Source organism: Labrus bergylta, chromosome 3 (assembly GCF_963930695.1).
Source record: "Labrus bergylta chromosome 3, fLabBer1.1, whole genome shotgun sequence".
In the NCBI taxonomy this organism is placed as follows: Eukaryota; Metazoa; Chordata; class Actinopteri; order Labriformes; family Labridae; genus Labrus; species Labrus bergylta.
The window spans coordinates 30,224,866-30,243,600 of NC_089197.1; the positions used below are offsets into that span (position 1 = coordinate 30,224,866).

General features: G+C 39.8%; 1 protein-coding gene across 1 annotated transcript in view; it reads right to left on the bottom strand.

The window, feature by feature from the left end:
- Positions 1 to 5,938, bottom strand: part of spon1a (spondin 1a) — a 77,713-nt gene extending 71,775 nt beyond the window's left edge. Inside the window, exons 1-2 of the mRNA XM_020655975.3 lie at positions 5,282 to 5,938; positions 4,263 to 4,369 (exon numbers count right to left, since the gene is read on the bottom strand). Coding sequence (XP_020511631.1) covers positions 4,263 to 4,369; positions 5,282 to 5,513 — 339 coding nt within the window. The 5' untranslated portion in view covers positions 5,514 to 5,938. The remainder of the gene's footprint in view (positions 1 to 4,262; positions 4,370 to 5,281) is intronic.
- Positions 5,939 to 18,735: the final 12,797 nt, after the last annotated feature.

Here is an 18,735-nt window from a genome sequence, read left to right on the forward strand (position 1 = left end):
CACACTGTTATCTCCACATAGTAAAATAAGCTAACAAGCTCTGTTGAGTGAGAAAAGGGCGTGTCAGTGCCGTGTAGTGCCCCCTCGTACCTCGTTCCTTGTCTGCTAAGTGAGCGACAGAACGGAAAATAGAACCAGGACGTCGGACAATAGGACACTCCATTAGGAAGCAATAGAATTAAGATGATTTTGTCGCTAAAGCTAGCTTGCCCTGCATGCAGTTAGGGCAGGCTGTTAGTTTTGGATCATTTTTGGTTTTCTTTTGAAAAGCTTTTTAATTGATGCTGAAATAAGAAGCCTTACTGTTGGCTAGATGCTGGTAATTGAGATTTTCCAAATTCCAATCTTGGTGAAAAGAACTGCTTCTGTCCATGTATTAAAGTACAAAAAAGCTAATTGAGGCATTTGACACCAAATAGCAAAGCAATTAATCCAAACGAGTGAATACTGTATGTGACACATAGTGCTGTTCTTTCACTTTGAACAATGTGTATCAGCCTTGTTGGTTCAAGGTCGCTTCTACCTGGAGCTACAAAGTTAGCCATCTCGGTAGAAAGTAGTAAAACTTTTTAAAATGAAATCAGTTCAATTAAATTCATAAATATTCAGGTTAAGCATATACGCATCACAGCGATGTTCAATCATGATGCCAGTATGCAATATTGTAATAAATCAAATACAAGCACAACAGCATGCAGCACTCTATACTCAGATACACGCCTGAGACATTAAGCATCTCATTGATTTCAGCTGTATGGGAAAAGAGTGGAGCTGGTTGCATGAGGGAGCACAGCCGGCAGGCTAATATTCACTGCCCTGAGACCAAGGATCTGTTTGATAGGAAGTGACATCAGGGCAGTAAAGTCGGAGAACTTTCTCACTCCATAAAGCTGTCAGCAGAGAATTTCCTTTGTCATGCCATGTTATGAATGAGCTCCCTCAGAAAGTGGATTGTGTGTGGATGTGTATGTGTGTGTGTGGATGTGTGTGTGTGTGTGTGTGTGTGTGTGTGTGTGTGTGTGTGTGTGTGTGTGTGTGTGTGTTTGGAATTATTGAGAGAGGGAGAAAGAGAGCCTAGGACCTGTGTGTTTGTGGAAGTGCTATGCATGTGTGTGCGGCCCATCTTGGACTGGCAGATTACAACTCCCCCCTCCCGAATGTTCCCATGGTTTCTAACAGGCATCCTGTAGCCAGCCTGACTTGACTGCAACACGTGTTAACCAGCAAAGCGAAGTCTCCTGGAGATGCATTTAACACCATCTGCAAAACGAAGCAACCAATTTGCTGCAAAGTGACCTTAAGACCCGTTGTCAATAAACGTGTCTATTCCAGGTTTTTTAAATTTTCAACCGAAAGCAGCCAAAATGTGTGAAGGGAAGAGAAAACTGTGAGTCTATATTGGAAAGACAGTGTTTAGTCTATGCAAGAATTTGTTGTATCTGAGTCAGAGCTTGTCTCTACCGCAGCTGCTCAGTCCTGAATAAAATGGGGACTCTGGAATGATGAATACAAATAGCATGATTTGCAAAGAGGTTACTTGTCAGAACCGTTTTGTTGCTGTAATATCAATTCATCCTTGAGAAATGATAGTATGTAGACCTGCTTGTTATACTGACAATCATGTCATATGCGACACTCCTAAAGGCACGGATTTCAATCCTCACACAAAATAATTTGCCTGTTCTTGTTCTATCACTTTTCCCTGCTAAGACGTGATGTCTTGTCAGACAATACTACCATTGCCCACTGTTTTACTCTCCAACCAACAACTAGACACACACACACACACACACACACACACACACACACACACACACCCACATACACATGGAAATGCACACAGTGGCAGCTGACCTCCCCAAGAAAAGCTCAATAAAAGTGCTTTTCATCAAGAGCAGAGCTGTCCTGAGACAGCTTGGATGGGGCACACCAGCAGATTTCAAATGAGCTGTATGTTAAATAAAGCCTGACGTCTTCTGTTGCGGCTTATTTTCTCTTTCTTTCCTCTCAATGCCTGGAAGCCCGCCCACCCAGAGCTCTTTCAGAAATGGAGAATTGGTGTGTTTGGGTGTGTTTTTGTCTGTGTGTTGGTGTGCTTTTTATCACATACAAGATAAAAATCATGAAAAACTAACTGCGCAGGTGATGGTAGAGGGATATCTCTTTGGACAGCAGTTTATTTTTACTGCACTGTCACATGGTGCTTTCAACAAGACAGGTGATCATCTGCAGCTGTGAAAGAGACCTTATCTGGCTGGAGACGAATCAAAGGCAGGTTTCACTAATGACACACTCATTCTTCTTACTTCTGATGCTAACATCTAAGGGCTGCGATCACAAATCTATCAAACACATCTATGATTCTCTGTGTACGACAAACTCCGCCTCGTCCATGTGTGGAAGGAAGTGACTGAACATGACTAAATGATGTAGTGCTTACGCTCTTTGCTCCTGACATTTAGCAAACCGTCGCACCATGCAAAACACTGCCACATGGCTGAGGTGCAAGCTCAAGGCTGGCGCTAAACAACAACAGTTTGAAATCAATTGCAAGGATAAATAAAATTCAGAAAAACCTTGTCGTTTATTCCGGGAAACTAGGTGTGAGATGCACACAGGACTAAAAATGTTGTCCCATATACAAGGTTCAGGTTCACTGAGAGTGCCACAGCAGGACAGGGGCCATGATCAAAACAGTTGCAGTGAAAGCCTCCCCATGTATTGTACTTCTGGTTCAATCAAATAATAAGGTTTAATGTGGGAAAGAACTGAAACTGACAAGTTCTCAAAGTCTCAAAAGGCGATCTCTACGCACACTGTTAAAAGCATTAAGTAACTTCTTCCTTACAAGGTCTGCCTCTATACAAGAATATAACTTTAAAGGCTTTATATTCGATTTTTTGATCCAGCAGATGTCGCCCTTGAGCACCAGCATGAAACCGAAACAACTCGTGCCGCATTGTTGTGTTAGCATGCTAATGCTAGCAATCTTTATTATGCTCGTATCTTCAAACTGCATGTAAATTTACCTGAAAATAGCGTGATCTAGAAACACAGTTAAGCAGTGAGTACAGTATGTTATTCTTCTTTTCTCTAGTCCCTCAATTAAACAACTTTTATTCATGAGGGGAGGAGTCATCCGTCGGGCCGGCGATGTAAACAAACTGAAGATAGTTCAAATGTTGTCATGCTGATCACTGTTTTCTAGTAGAGCAAATTTCAATCAAACAGTTGCCATTCCATCGGCTACCGTTGAAAAGCTAAGGGCCTACAACTGAAAAGACAATGGTTAGAGAAAATCTTAAAGGCTATCAGGCCATATCTATAGAAGGTAAAACAACATTTTATCACTTTTAGGTACTAGACAGCTTAAGCTAACATAACTGTTAGAAAGCTATCATTCCATTTGTTAGCTAAAATCTCTGCTTCAGGGAGTCAAGCCTTCCCTGTTATATCCACTACAAAGAGGCATTCCAACACTATCAAATGGCATTCAAGAAATGTTTGCTGGCTTGCTAATGTCGTAAGATAGCAAGCAAACATTTCTTCAGCAAGGAGTTTACACCTTTCCTATATCATCATGTAACACTATCAAAGGTAACGTAAGCTAGAAAGTGGCTGAACGCTAATGTTAGCGCAGCAGTACAAGATTTTAACTAGGCCTATATTTATCCTTTCAACCCTTACTGTGACATCACAGTAAAACAGCCGCCTGGAAATATGATGAATAACATCTACATATACTGTGTATGTATGCTGTTAAGAAGCATATTTATAATAATTATATATTCTATGTAGGCTACTTCCTACATTAGTCCTACTGCAGGTGGAACTTCCCTGTAATTCTGAATGGCATCCACTCCCTACATACATGAACACATACGTATAACTCCTCAAATTCCACACATGTATGTTCACAGGCTTACAAAGCCCGGCTGTGGGAGCTGTAATTCTTTGAACGCTATCAAGCCTATTAGAGGAGGAGAGGTGAGAATACTCATGCTCTGACATGTGAAGACGGCAAGGCTGTGCAAAAGAAAATGTGTGAAGACCCCCAACCTGCCCATCTACTGTATGATCTGATTATTTTTTCACTCTCTTCTTCACACAAGTCATGCAACAGTGCTCGTGCTCGGGTCCAAGGGAAAGATGGGGTGATATAACAGTTATACACGTGTGGCTAGATTAGGATGAGTTCATTCACTGGAGAAAAAAAAGAACATACAAATGTGTAGGGTTTTTTTTTGTAGCTGCTACATTACCTGGAAATTTCCAATGTAGTCCTCATCCTTGTCTCCTTCTGCACCTTCCTTTAGGGCAATAAGAGTAAACCCTCTGAAGTAGGAGGGACTGGATGCAAACAGAGTCACTAGATGGAAGCAAATAAGAGTGAGAACAGGCATCCAGTGAAAGAGTAATTGGAAGAATTTTCACTCCTTAACAAAACACATGTTCTATAAGGGGTAATACATTCTCAAGTTTAATTATTTTTTCTTTTGCTAAAGTATTTCCCATTTTCTTAGAGATGGAGATGATTAAAAGGTTCCCTCTCAGCCTGGTAGTTTTTCTTTGAGATGTTTAATATATTTTGCAATCTAACAGACTATAGTTTAACTTTCATTCAAGTTCAAATCAAAATGTATTTCCCTGCAATTTTAATCCTAATCAGCATCTTGAAAAATAGAAGTTTGGACTGAAAAATGACTCATTTTTAGAAAGGATAAAAGCTTTTATTAAACACAATTGGATTTCCAAATCCTTATTACTTTGCCTACGCAGTTGTTCGACTTTGGATGCTTGAGACTTTTAATGCTTATCTGGAGGGATGTGACCAACCACAGCGCAACATATTGTCGAGAAGAGAACATGAACATTTGATCATCACAGAGCAGATGGCGCATGTTCATCAACAGAATCCATTAACTTTAATTTTGAACGAACGTAAGTCGGGGACTTCTGACTTTGAACATTATATTTTACCAATAAAAGAGAATTACGATAAGATCGAAGAGTTTAAAGATGATTAATGTTAACTGTCATCTGCTAAAAGGGAATTGTTCCCACATTTTGCTAAAAACTTTAAATGTGCATTTCCCCATATGGATGAAGGATCGTCTTTTTCTAACCAACTTTAGTTCACTCTCAGGACATTTTAATAACGAATAATAAAGCTGATTAACTAGTGTTAAGTTTGAATCGCCCACCTTTAAGCGTTTTAAGGAAATTGCAAGTGCAGTGCCAACAAATGCAGTGTGCGTAAATCTCGCGCACAAAGACCAACCTCTGTATGTGCTCCCCGGCTGGTAGCTCTCCGGGTCTCCCTCAACGCGCAGTCGAAACTCGTTGTTGACCTCCTTCCGATTGCTCTGAGCCCTTAATATCCGACTACAATACCCGTCTGCCTTCCCGGCTCTCTCGGAGGGCTCCTCGGTGAAGGCAAACATATTGCACGCTGCAGAGGAGATGAAACAAAGCAGGAGCAGAACGCGTGAATGTAGCCAGGTTGCTGTCATCGCGAAGGTTTCTGACAGCCAAGTTGATGCGCCGGGACGAGGGGATGTCGTCTGGGGGGGAAAAGGCGTCCCGCTTTTGTTTCGCTCTTCAACGAGAGCCAAACTTGCAAACTGCTGAAGTAGACTTGTGTTCTGCTAAGAGGGTAGATCCATTCTTGTGTGACTGACACAGAGAGAGAGAGAGAGAGGAGGACGGACTGGGATCTGATGTGTTCTCTCGCTCTTTGAGAACTGAACACTGCGCACAGCTTCTGAGACTGGGGCAGAGAGGGGTCCGAGTGAGGAAATGTCCATGCGAGGACCGAGTGAGCGGTGTGTGTCTGTCTCCAGGGCAGCAGGAGCGCAGCTATTTACAAACAGACGAGGAGGAGAATCCACTGAACCAACAGACTGATAACAAAGACAAACGCTTCCACCAATGAGTGCAGAGAGGAAAAAACGCGTTTGACAATCTTGGACTGAACTCTCAGAGCGTGTGTAGTGTGTGTAGTGTGTGTGTGTGTGTGTGTGTGTAGTGTGTGTGTAGTGTGTGTGTGTGTGTGTGTGTGTGCGTGTGTGTGTGCGTCCGTGCGTGTGTGTGTGTGTGTGTGTGTGTCATCACTCAAGAAGACATGAACACACACAGACACACACAAAAGAATTAATAAGCATGGTAAACGGTTGTCTCGGTGACTAATTAAACAATAAGAGTGAAATCCATTGGCTGGTTGAACATAATCTATGCTTGTAGTCGACTTTTCATCTGATTTAACATATTTGTAAGATGAGGCAACGTAACAATCGATATGCGAAAAAAGAAAGGAATAAGTATACTGATCCCTCTCATGACTATTTCAGAGAAAGTCATAGATTGCATCCAGACACACACGCAGCTCCTCCTTACGATCCCTTGCAAGCAAGTGTTGTCTACAAATTTACTTTACATACTTTAGTTATAAAGCATCCTATGCCATGTTTAGTGGCTCAAAACACAAACAGAACATTCACTCTGTTACATATATTCCTCAATAGTAATACACAACATGATGTCACTTAAAGATGCATAGGACTTAATGTTTCTATTTTCCCCATCACCATCCATGATTTCTTTGTTCACATTTTTTTAACTCTACTATTTCAAAGATTTGTTTGCATTTAGTGAGAGGCTGGATAATCACGTTCTTCATGTCACCAGTTTCGTAATGAACTCTGGAGAAGAGTCACAGCTACACAGGGAAAGTCTTCAATTAGTATTGCTTCTCTGAGCATTTAATCATGTTAGGAAGCATCACGGTCACCAACCTTTAGCCTTGTTTTAATACACATGGCTACAGAGAAAAAGTACATTTCAGATAAATAACAGAGGTTATATGGTAATTGCAGAAAAACATTACAGTGTTAGTGTGTACTCATTACTTGGAACCAACTGCTTTTGAATACACAAAGTTGTAGCCAAAGTTTATTTTCTACAACTAATTAAGATTATGCGACATATCCAGAGATTACATTCTGGGATAAACCCTCGTGTTACTATATGGTTTCCAAATCCTCGTCTGAGAGATATCTTAATATTTTCTTTTTATGGTGGATATTCGAAAGGAAAGCTTGATCAGTCTTTAAGACCCTTTTGTTGCAATAATAGCTTGTTTTTTTTCAAAAGAAGCAAATTATATCAAATGGTGACTTTAAGAATAGAATAAGTTGAAGAGACTGTTCACTCATTGTGAAGCTGATCAAAGAAACTTGTGCAATGTTCACAAAAAAAACACAACAGATTTGGATTTCAAAAATACAATTCTTAGATAAAGACCCTGGTCGTCTCATTTGTCTTTTTTTCTCAGATTTTTAGTGTCTTCCACCCTGGTTCGTCTCCTTCGCGGTATCACACAGTATGTTCACACACGCTTTACACCTTCAGACTTCAGAACATCAAATGTCATGATCAGAATACGAATTCAGCTTTCTGGCAATAATCATGACCAAGGGTTCTTCAGTAGGGAAAGTGTCCTCCATGTCTAGGTAGGGTGATAAAAAAATGATGAAGAAAACACAAGTGTGTAATATTACATCAACGGTTGTGCATATTTGCTCAAAAGCATGGCTTTAATGTTGGTTTCAAATCCTGCTAATAACCCAACGTCTACCAGGTTCCTGCACATTTAATGATCGTAGAGCTAGCCTCAAAAACGTAATGGGTGTTGGAACCAAACCTTGATAGAAAACAAGAGACTAATCACTTTTTAATTCATTCTGTGGTTCGCTTTGCTTTGACCCTCTGTGTCTCATTAACAGGCTAAGAAATAAATAAAAATACTCTCCTAGTTGCTAATTGCTTCTTTTCTTGTTATCTTCCTCTCTTCTTTTCTGCTTTTTCTTCCATATCTCTGAAGCATATTGGTTTTGACAGCTGTCTTTTTCACAAGGAGTTCTTGAATCAGTGGGGAACAAACATGACATATAGTACAACAACACAACACCAGGTGTGAAGCATTCAAATGAAAAGTATTGATTTAGCCCCCCTGCTTTTCTTCGTCTCTCTAAATCCTGCTCAGGTGCTCGGCCACATTTGATACTTTGTGACATTTTCTTACAACACTCCCAGAGTGTATTTCAGTCTTCAGACTGGTTCAGCAGGCGTGTAATGAGAATGTAACAACTTCTGATGGGCACTGACAAATGTAGAGTGGCTTTGCTCTGAGCATCTACTGCTGGGTTGATGGATGGATGATGGGGGACGGAATGGAACAGAGTCTGGAAAGAACACTACACCAGCAGGTGTCATGAAAGCATTTTGTCTCAGTCCTGCTGAGATGAATCTCTACAACCATGTCAGTCCTCAGGTAGTAACCAGCCTTTTTACAAAGTGTACCATACCTCTGAAGAATATCTGCAAGATCCCTACAGTCCCTGTTACCAGTGGGGAAAAGGGAACAGTTTTTGGTGTTGCTGGTTATTCTCCGCTCTCTGAAAAATAACAGCTAAAGATTTAAAGCTAAAGATAGCTTAGAAAGATAAAAATCCAAATACTGTATGAAATCTCCGCATAAGGTACAAGAAAACAAGGACTGAAAAAAGTCCTTTGGGGCTCCATGCCCACACATTCAGAATAAAAATAAACACATTATGAGCAAAGAAATGAGAGATTAACCTGCTGAATATGGATTACTAAAATGGTCTTTTTGTATAACAGCTCAGCTTTATGTTCCTACCGCTTGAAGAGAAGACTATGTCTCCATGTTCTATTGCTTTATAAAGTAAGAGAAATAGCCTGTGACCAAGGTAATAGGCTTGAATGCCCAATCAGTCAATAAAATTCAAGTTATGAACTGTCATTCCCTCAACAACTATTCAGAGCCGTGGCTGCCCTTGTTGCTGTGGCTGCCCGGGGCTCTCAGGCACCCAAAATCTCCAGTGAAGCCACTGAGAGGCAACAGAAGGAGATTGTGAATGCTGTGCTTCACTAACAGGTACATGTGGGGAGGGGGGGATGTGGAAACAGAAACACTTAAAATAGACTTCACTTTTAGCTGACCTTTTCTGGACAAACAAGCGTTTTCTTAAAGTTTTTAAAGGGGACATATTATGAAAAATCCACTTTCACAGTGCTTGTGAACATACTATATTTGGGTAACCTGAGTGTCTACTGACCCACAAAATGTGAAATAAACCCATCCAGTCCTTTGTTTGTGGTCTGCATAAGTCTTACAATACATAGAAAAATGCTCTGATTCAAATTTGTTCAACTTCTGGTGTCACAAGTTGGATTCTGGTAAAAGAAAACCCCCTCTCCTCCCCTGATATCTCCACCCATGGACTCCACCCCTGGTCTAGAGCAAAACTTTTGCACAGGTCTACCTTTATTCTCGCTACAGAGGAGTGATGTCTACCGGCTAAACTCAGGGGGGTCATTGCATTTAAAGAGACACACAAACCAAGCTGCTTTATACAGGGTCACAAACCTCCTCTGGTGCTTGATTCATGTTATATTTTGACCAAAGCACAGCACAGATGTTTCATTTAGACCACAGGGGACTGTTTGAAAAGGTGGAAAATGGGTATAATATGCCCTCTTTAAAGATTACTAAAACTGATTTTGATTCTGCTCTGTGCCACAGAGTTAGGTACAATATGTAAAAAGTTTGAGTCTGGTAAAAGAGATATCTATAGAGCTATGACAATGTCACCAGCTTTGGCCTCCCTCACTAGACTTTTCACATTTCATATCCTAACTTACTTCTTTCCTCCCTCACCACCGACATTAGTTTGACAGAACACATGTGGCCTATGATTGTGGTGGTATCAGTGAATGAAGTTGTTACTGTTAGTCCAGACAGCCATTGTGTGTGTTTTTCCTCTGTGGTACTACCGCCTGCTGGTATCCTCTGAAGTGGTCTTGGCTGCGGCCACATCTAAGGGAACAAACCACAAACAGGAGTTCCCGCAAAGCCAGGCGCCGATACAGATTTTAAACCCCATCCACCCGCTATACTTAAAAAACCTGAACTTTCTTTTGGTTTTCAGTTCAAGTAAAATTGAGCTTAACTCATTTGGTTTTTTTGTATTGCTGGGCACAATATGAAATATTAGAAATGCTTTAAGCTAACGTTTTACATTTTGAGAAATAAGCACATGATTTTGTGCTAATAGTTATTTAAAATATAAGTTATAACCCAGATGTGTGTCTTTTAAATACAAGGCTACAGCAAGTATTATATCAACATCGCTTATCATAAAGACTGAAAAAATATGCAAAAAGTCAGCCCTGCAAAGATAACAAATTATCCTACCAGCAGCCCATATTTCAATTGTTTAATCCTTACAAAAAACACTAGGAATATGTTAGAATGTACAATTTCAGCAGGGTGGTGTGATGGTCTAAACAGTTGGCAGGCAACAAGAAAGTTAAGAGAGCTATTTACATTAGACTATTTGTGAACACACATGTTTCAAGTCTTTGTGCTAAGCTATGCTAACCTACTGCTGGTGTTGGATTTATAGTCACTGGACTACCATCAGGGAAGCACAAATCTTATTCCGGTAAAGCAATTGTGAGCAAGAAAGTTCTCAAGCTCTTTTCAACAATTGTCATAGAAATATGTGTGAATGAAAGAATCGTTCAGGTATAATATGAGTCAATGTCATAGACCTAGACCTCCCCCTGACTTTTACTTTACAATAGGTAAATGCAGAATTCTGATTACAGATAATTGTTACTTTTGCCAATGGCACTTTCTGTCTATGCAGCTATTTGCATTATATACTACATTTGTCAGAACATATTGTACTTTCTATCCCCATACAATATCTCCGATTATCCACTCTTCTCGTAGCATCCCTGAATGTCTCTGCTCCTTCAAAAGCATTTTGATAAAATCCCCGGTGCTTTGTTGTTTCCGAGAGGAAAAGAGGTCAAGAGGGAAAATCAAATTAGACTCTCATTTGATCGTGGTGGAGAAGGAGAGCCTGCTCATTAAACAGTCGAGTCCCCCACTGCTGATCCATTAAGGCCATATTTACCATGCAATGGCACTAAATGTACAACGTGAGTGTGTCTTTCATGTAGTTTCCACATAATTGAAGGAGAATAAGTTAAAGGACACAGACAGGAGAGAAGGATGAAAACATATCCGAGTCCTGTCACAAAGTAATCCCAAAGCATTTAATGCAGTAATCTATAGCCTACATCATTTCAGAACTGCACAATGAAATGTGTGAATAGCTATATATCCTGAACTTCGGTGGATTTACAGTGCTTAGTATTTCTGTATAATAGGCACTGCTGCCACACAGAACAGCTCAGCATTCTTGGTCTGCTTACAGAGTTAATGTCTTTATTTTCACCCTGGCTTCACGCATCTAGGCCGGTAGGCCCCCATCTACTGCTGTGGAGGTAATGCATTCTGATGCCCGTCTAAAAGCCTGAGTGAAACATGTGCTGTTGGGAGGCCAGCTATCGTACGGGGGCCATCACAAATGATTACAGTCAGCCAGAGGGTGACGGGGATCGCCAGGTGCTGGGACCTGCTGAGGCATTACTTATTGAATCCTGTCTTTAGCTCTTAGGAGACCTGGGCCATATCTAAATGTCTTTGAGGAAATCACACACCCTGTCAGAAACTATTATGTTCCTGTCTCAGGAACAGAGCGTCTCAGCCAAAGTTTGCCACTAGCCTGAAGGAAACAAAATGTAGTGTTAAGCTGCTGAAGGCTGGCTATCGGAGACTAAGGTGTTCGGACAATGATGTCTAAAATCAGGACATACAACAGAGTTTATTATAAAAGTTTTCTAATTCATAAAACTATCAGTGACAGATACTCTTTAGGTTTGTGTCCTCAGACAATACCTTTTTTACAAGCCATTTCAAAAAGGTGCTGCCAAGGCAAGAGAGACACAAGAGTGAAACATATACAGCAAGTGTCAGACCTGATAGCATACACCATTACAGGCCATCGCACTGCACTGACACCAGCATAAAAAAACACTAGAAGGGACAAATTTTCAAGCAATATCTTCAGCCATCATTGACTGAAGAACCAGGATTGTGTGTGAGCACTTTATAGGTTTAGTGTATGTAGCAAGTGGCAATAAAAATTCAGTATATCAATTTGTGAGCAAGGTTATATAAAGTATTGTACGTGCAGCCTCTTGGGTGTCCTTGGAACAAGCAAAAATACATTACAGAGCCTTTCTTGTATTTTGATACAGATTTTATTCTACTTTTTACTCGAATAACAAAATCCAGTTTAATGAAGAGTTCAACTGAGATCCAAGAAGTAGCCCTATAAAACAAAGTAATGCAAATACTAGATGAAGAACTGAACTCTATGATTCCATAGACATGCTTATAACAGCAGAAATTTACTTAATGTCTCTAAGAGGACTGTGGGACATATTGTCCGTATATAGTGAAGGTCAGGACATCCAACTGTGTGTTCTGGTTTAAATGTCACATTAACATCTATGCTGTCTGTGCCATAAGTGCTGTGACATTCTCCAACATGGTTCTGGGCAACAGACTCTGACCAGCCCTTCATTCAAAATCTCTGTCCTATTTCACAATTGGTCTGAATAATTTACCTCAATTCAGTTCATTCTTTTTTCCTCATCAAACTTGTGGTTGTACTTGTACAGTCATGTCAGCGTCCTGGTCTGGTTCACTTGTTTGTGATACTTACGATTTTTGTTACCAACATTTTCAAAGGGGCTTTGACCTTTCGTCGATCCAAGCACTCCACTTGCTGCTGACCTTTAGCCTAAAACCCATCTGCGTTAGCTGAAGACACTCTTGTGTTCTTTCCTCCCCAACGTCAAGCCTGGAAGCACTTCAGGTCTTGTATCTACCATAACAAGCCTGACATGCACATGACAAGCAGTGCATGTTGTGATACAAAAACAAGAGAGCAACTTGGTCATGAAGACTTTCATGTTCTGAATATCATTTCCATTAACCATAAAACTGCACCAAAACAATATCTCCATGGTGCACACACACCTTGTACAGCATTATGTAAGAAACCATGATACAATAGGATGATAAACAAAACCACAAAACTCAAAAGGGTGACTATTTTCACCTGTTCAAGAAAATGGTGATGTCTGAAAGGACTTTCTAAGCTTAATTCCACTGAAAGAATTGTAAACTGTTATAAATGAGTGAAACTTTAGCTTCACTCGGTACAGTGGTACAGGACTTCTCTAAAGAAGAAGATTGGTGCGTAGAAAATAGTGTAATCCCCTTTTTGACTAAGCAGTCATAATATGTGTTTCAGTTACTATCACATTTGGTGTGACCTTTCAAATAATGACTTGAACAAACATCACAAACGGATGTGAGGCATTATGAGGCAGCACAATGGATCACACTTCATACTGTTGAGAGCGTAGACACATTTGAATGTGTCTAATGTACAATACAACACAATAACCTTGCATAAATGTCACTCTTTTCTGAAGCTCATAAAGACACTGTGAGAAAGGTGATGATTCAAAGCTTTGAGGTCATACTTATTGGTAGTGTAGGCATAAAATAACAGACACAACAATTCTAAAGTGGTCTTAAAAATTACCACTGGAGTCTAATCCTGCCTGACATTTATGAGCATTAAACACAACATTTATTGCAAAGTATTTATTATATGTGACGGCAATATACTTTGTGTGTTATGTTCTTTAGGTGGCCTTTAAAAAACACAATCCATTTAGACTCAAAATACAATGCTTTTGGAAGGGGGTCCACCGAAGCAAATAGAGACACTATAACTTTCACAGTTGTTTCACAGAACAACTGAACAGAAGACCCTCTTTCATTAACTTATGAAAGATCTGATGAAGATTAATTTTGCATATGAATGAACTCAATCTCCCAGGCCCTGTTTACTCCTTGTATTCACATGTGTCTTTGGTGATCAGATGACAAGTGAACCGCTGAAAGGCACAAGTACGCACATGTTAAAATGCATCTATACATGCATTTTAAGTGAGCATTTGTGATTGGTTTAATACTTCTTTGCTCTGTATGCAGGCAAACATGATTTTTATCTTAAAAACATTGCTTGGTAAAATGATGCAGACTTGCAGAGACAAAGAACGCAAGAGCTAATAGAGAACAGCAAGAGAGAAGAGATAAATATGTACAAAGATTTATTCGTGACCTGAAACCCTTGTGATTTTCTTAAATATTGTGGTTTATCGTGAGTGTATGAATTACACTGCTGACTGGAGTCTATACTGACAAATAGATGAGAGATTTCTCCTCTCCATCTCTTTTCTGTAAATTGGAGATTGTCAAATCGCTCAGTGTGAAGGTCCTCCCCTACATTCCTTGTCCATACAGAGGCTCTTGAAAGCCCTATGGAAAAAAGGTCCCTCACTGAATGAATGCAGGACAAGGTTTTTATACCATACTTACATTGCACAAACCTTAAGTGCATGAGAAAGTTTTAAAAGACATCATTGAAAAAATAAAAATGCCTTGCATAATCTATTTTTATAGAATCTGCACACAGAAGCAGAATCTGTAGGCGCTGGACCTTTTGCCATGCCTTTGTACTCCCAGTAGTATTGATCAATCACTTATCAGCAGGCTATGGCTGTACAGAAAAAAAACAGTCCAAGTGGATTGAAGTTTAGTTATCACCTGACAACAATTTAGCTTTAACTAATCTCGGTTAACAGAAATTTTCTTTTGATATACTTTATTATACTTTATTAATCCCCGAGGGGAAATTTGGGTTTACACTCTGTTATTTTAGGGATATGCTTCTCACACACATAGAATAGAATCCCACACATGCACAAACAGGACATGCATTAGTGGAGAGAGAGTGGGGTTGTTACACACTGCTATGCAGAGAGCCCACCAGAGCAGTTGAGGGTTCGGTGCCTTGCTCAGGGGCGCCTCGGCAGTGCTCTGGAAGTGGAAAACTTCCATATTATGGAAGTTTATATTATTATTTTTTCGCCGAATGACAGCCAATGGGTTGAGAGCTTGAATCTGGCAGATAACAGCCAGAGTTCTTTAACTCAACAGTATAACGGATGCAGTTAAGAAGAGCAGGACAGACTTCCTTTTGGCCCTGGGTATATTTGTGTTGACATTGGAAACCTTTTTTTTTTTTTTTATTGCTCCTTTCTTTTTTGATAACACTGCAGAAGGGTCCAGGCCCAGGCCCAATGTAGGCCCACCAATTCAGAGCTCTTCAACAAACTACCTTGGGCCATGAACTCAGCTGAATCCCAAGGAGTGATGGGTGTGCTCTAAGACTGGCTTTCGCAAAGTTATGAAGAGGAAAACCTCTCGGACAAACCGGTACCAGTCTGATGTGTCTACACTTACATTTTTGATATGGCAAAAGTTAGAACTTTAACAAAATCCTGCCAGTGCCAACACGTCTTCAGCACAATGCGTAGGGGTTGCCTGAAGATGTTATCCTTCTTCTGCCAGAGAGAGGGTGAGACAGCCAAGTCTTCATGTGTGTTCGAGAGCACACCTGGTAATACCTGAGCCAAACTGCCATGTGGGAATGAACGCCAAGGAGAAGCCAGATACCTGTCCCATATCCTTATCTTCTACTTCTTCTTCTCCCTCCAGAGTAACTTCTTACCCAGTCTATTTGAACAACCCGTTAGATTAAACCTTTTTTTCCTGTGATATTTGGGTTGATGCTTTAGATTATTAAAGGAAAAGTAGTCTTACTAAATGGAATCACACAATATGCCTCTTGCGCTTCTCAACAACCTCTCAGGTGCTCAAAGGTGAATTAATGTGATTTTATTGACTAATGTAAAAGGTTTTATTTCCTTAATGGCTCCCTTTATGATTATATTTACTGAGACAACAGTTCCACAAGGAAACCCCTTCATTAAAGGAGGCAGAAGCTATCAGTATTACTGGGCTTGTATGGTTGGCCTTGGTCCATAAATGAACATAGCTTGCAAATATGATATATTGTGGTCTTTAGTGTTTTGTTTGCATTTAATCAATCTTAATTTGAATAGCGCCAATTCATAACAAATGTTATCTTACGACACTTTACAAAAAAACAGGTAAATGACCTTATTCTTTGTTATATTCTATGGTATAGGTTTGTTGTGTCATCTTTTTTTCTTCTTTGATAGTAATAACAGGATAGCTTAAATGTTGTGTCTTTGCCATGGTTTATGTAAGGTATTTCCAGTCACTTCACGTATCCGATTCCTTTGGATTTTTCCTATACTGACCTTCCCAAATCTAATTCAGGCAATATCACTCTTGACTGATTACTGGGAGGAAAAATGCTGACGCTGATTATATCTTTGGATGAATAGTTTAAGCATTATGTGAGTGTAATATTTTCTGTGTGCCCCAATTTTCCGAAAAACAGCAGATAGATGTGTCATTAAAGTGATTCTTTATGTGTTAAAGGCTTTCAATTTTGTTTGATGCCCTTGACAGCATTCAGGAGCTCATTTACAAGTCATCCTCAACATCAGTACATCTGGTATTTACAAAGAAATGAGGCCTGTATCATTCCCATTTTAAGAGTTATCATAGCTCTGTCCTGAAAATGAGCATTTCCACAGGAAGGTGAGCAAGAAATAGAGCTAAAAGCCAAATAATTGCACAAATCTTCGTAAAGTGCCTTTGAAATAGGGCTGCTTCTGACAAGACAGTATCCTCTGGGGCCAGAAGATTTCCATTAATCACAACTATATTCATCACATCCTCATCCCATTATGCCCGCTGCACAGAGTAGTAAAGAAAATAGGTGAGCGAGGGGAAAAGATAGAGGAGCTGGAAAGAAATTATTCAAGTTTCAGAGGGTTTTCTGAATGTCACCAACTAACTAGCGTGATTACCACACAAAGGTCAAACTCTCGATGAATCATTGGCTGCTCACATTGTAAGAGCCTGGCACCTCACTAAAAAGTCCACTAACCTGTCGAGTGGGTAAAAGCAGCAGATACATTTTCTTTGTATCTTGTCTCTCATTTTGGAAGTTCTTTTTTCCAATTAAAAGTGCACCTAATATGTTAAACCATTTCCTAAAGTCAGTGCAGTAGATAGTTTACAGATTAATTGGAGAGTGCTATATGCAGTGTCCATTAAAGGATTAATGAGTACCTCATACAACCCCACTACCAATATCTAAGCCATCCCTTTAAGCATGAATGGGACCTATCAAAAGTATTTTCAAGCTACATTTTGATCTATTGTTTATACCTTTAAAGCTCTTTTGAGGAGCTTTTGGTCTGGGTTGATCTTGACGTCCGCTTAAGACACAGCAGTACCTTTTTAACTCATTGCTCATTTTGTCCTCTTCATGCATAAGTCATGTTTTTAATGCAAAAGCTCGTCCCGCTGTCTTCAAATAGTCAAACACATTATTCACTGTAAATCTTTGCTTTGGAAAACTTGGGAACTCGGAAAGATCTTCGGGTGTGCATTTTTATACAGAATCCATTCCAATCCATCTTTCGGTCTGCCTCAAGGAGGTTCTGGAAAACTCTTCGACGTCTCAGGAAGGAAAAGCAGGGCTTGCCCCAGGCTGTTATCGACATCGGATATGCAGGAAAAAAATGCATGCATGGATGAATAATGATTTTTAAATGTCTTCTCTTGTCTATCTTGTGTGACGGACTTTGAATTTCCTTTTTGCTGTAATTTGCTTCATAAATAAACTTGCCTTGCCTTCTCTGGCCTTAATAGTAGCGCAGTGGTACTGCGTACCATCTCTGAAAATATTTTGCTCTCCAAGTACAACCATTATGGTAGATGTTAAAATACACCGTATACACACATTTCATGCAGGAGGCAAATGTATTCATAAAAAGAATATTATTTATTATTGACTGTTTGCAGCCACGCTGTAGGCCTACTAAGGGCTAGCGTGGGACTGGCACTTTAACTCCACACAACTCTGACTTTTGCCCAAATCCAAAAAATTGAGAAAAATTTAAATGACAACTTTATATCAACAACCAGTTTGAAAATATTTAGTCTCCACTGTTCCCACACAGAAACGATACCTGGGCCCAAGTATATTTCCGACCTGTACTTATTAAATTTTTCATTTATGCATAAAATTGCTGCGTGCGCGCGCCAGAGAGTGTAGGCTCCGCTCAGTGCAGCTTCTCCTGGCTCCGTTTTAAAATTGTCAATGTACAACTGCTTGCCGCTGATTGTGTGCTGAACCCCTATAAATAACGGAATATCGAGTGGAACTTTTCAAAACGCGAGGCGTACACCTGTTGTTTGTGTCTGTGCGCGTGCGTCCATAAATTGAGCAGATTAAAGTTGTTTGTTGCATAAACTAAATTAATTTAGAGGGAAAACACATTTCATATAAATACAAACCTAATAGACTCAAGACAGATAAGATAAGAGTACGAAAACAATAAAAAAAAATGTTGTTTTATGCTGAACTTTTTATTTTTCTTTAATTGTGGAAATTCCTTTGCGTACCACCATAGTCAGTCATAGTTTGAAAACCACCGTAGGGACATAATTGGGATTAGGGGTCTCCTCGCTGATCTCTTATCTTTTCATTTTTGTGTTTATTGCAAATTATCATATGCAATTATTTCCTCTGAAACATTCTTGAATTCATCAATTATCAGTTATCCAGCCCACACAAAGTTACTTCATCAGCTGGCTAAATAGCTAGAGACAGTGTTTCTCATAGAATGGATTTTCTACTGTCTTAGTAGCTCATCTGGGTCCTTTTTAAGGAACAAAGAAATTTGTGAGCAAGAACTGCTTAT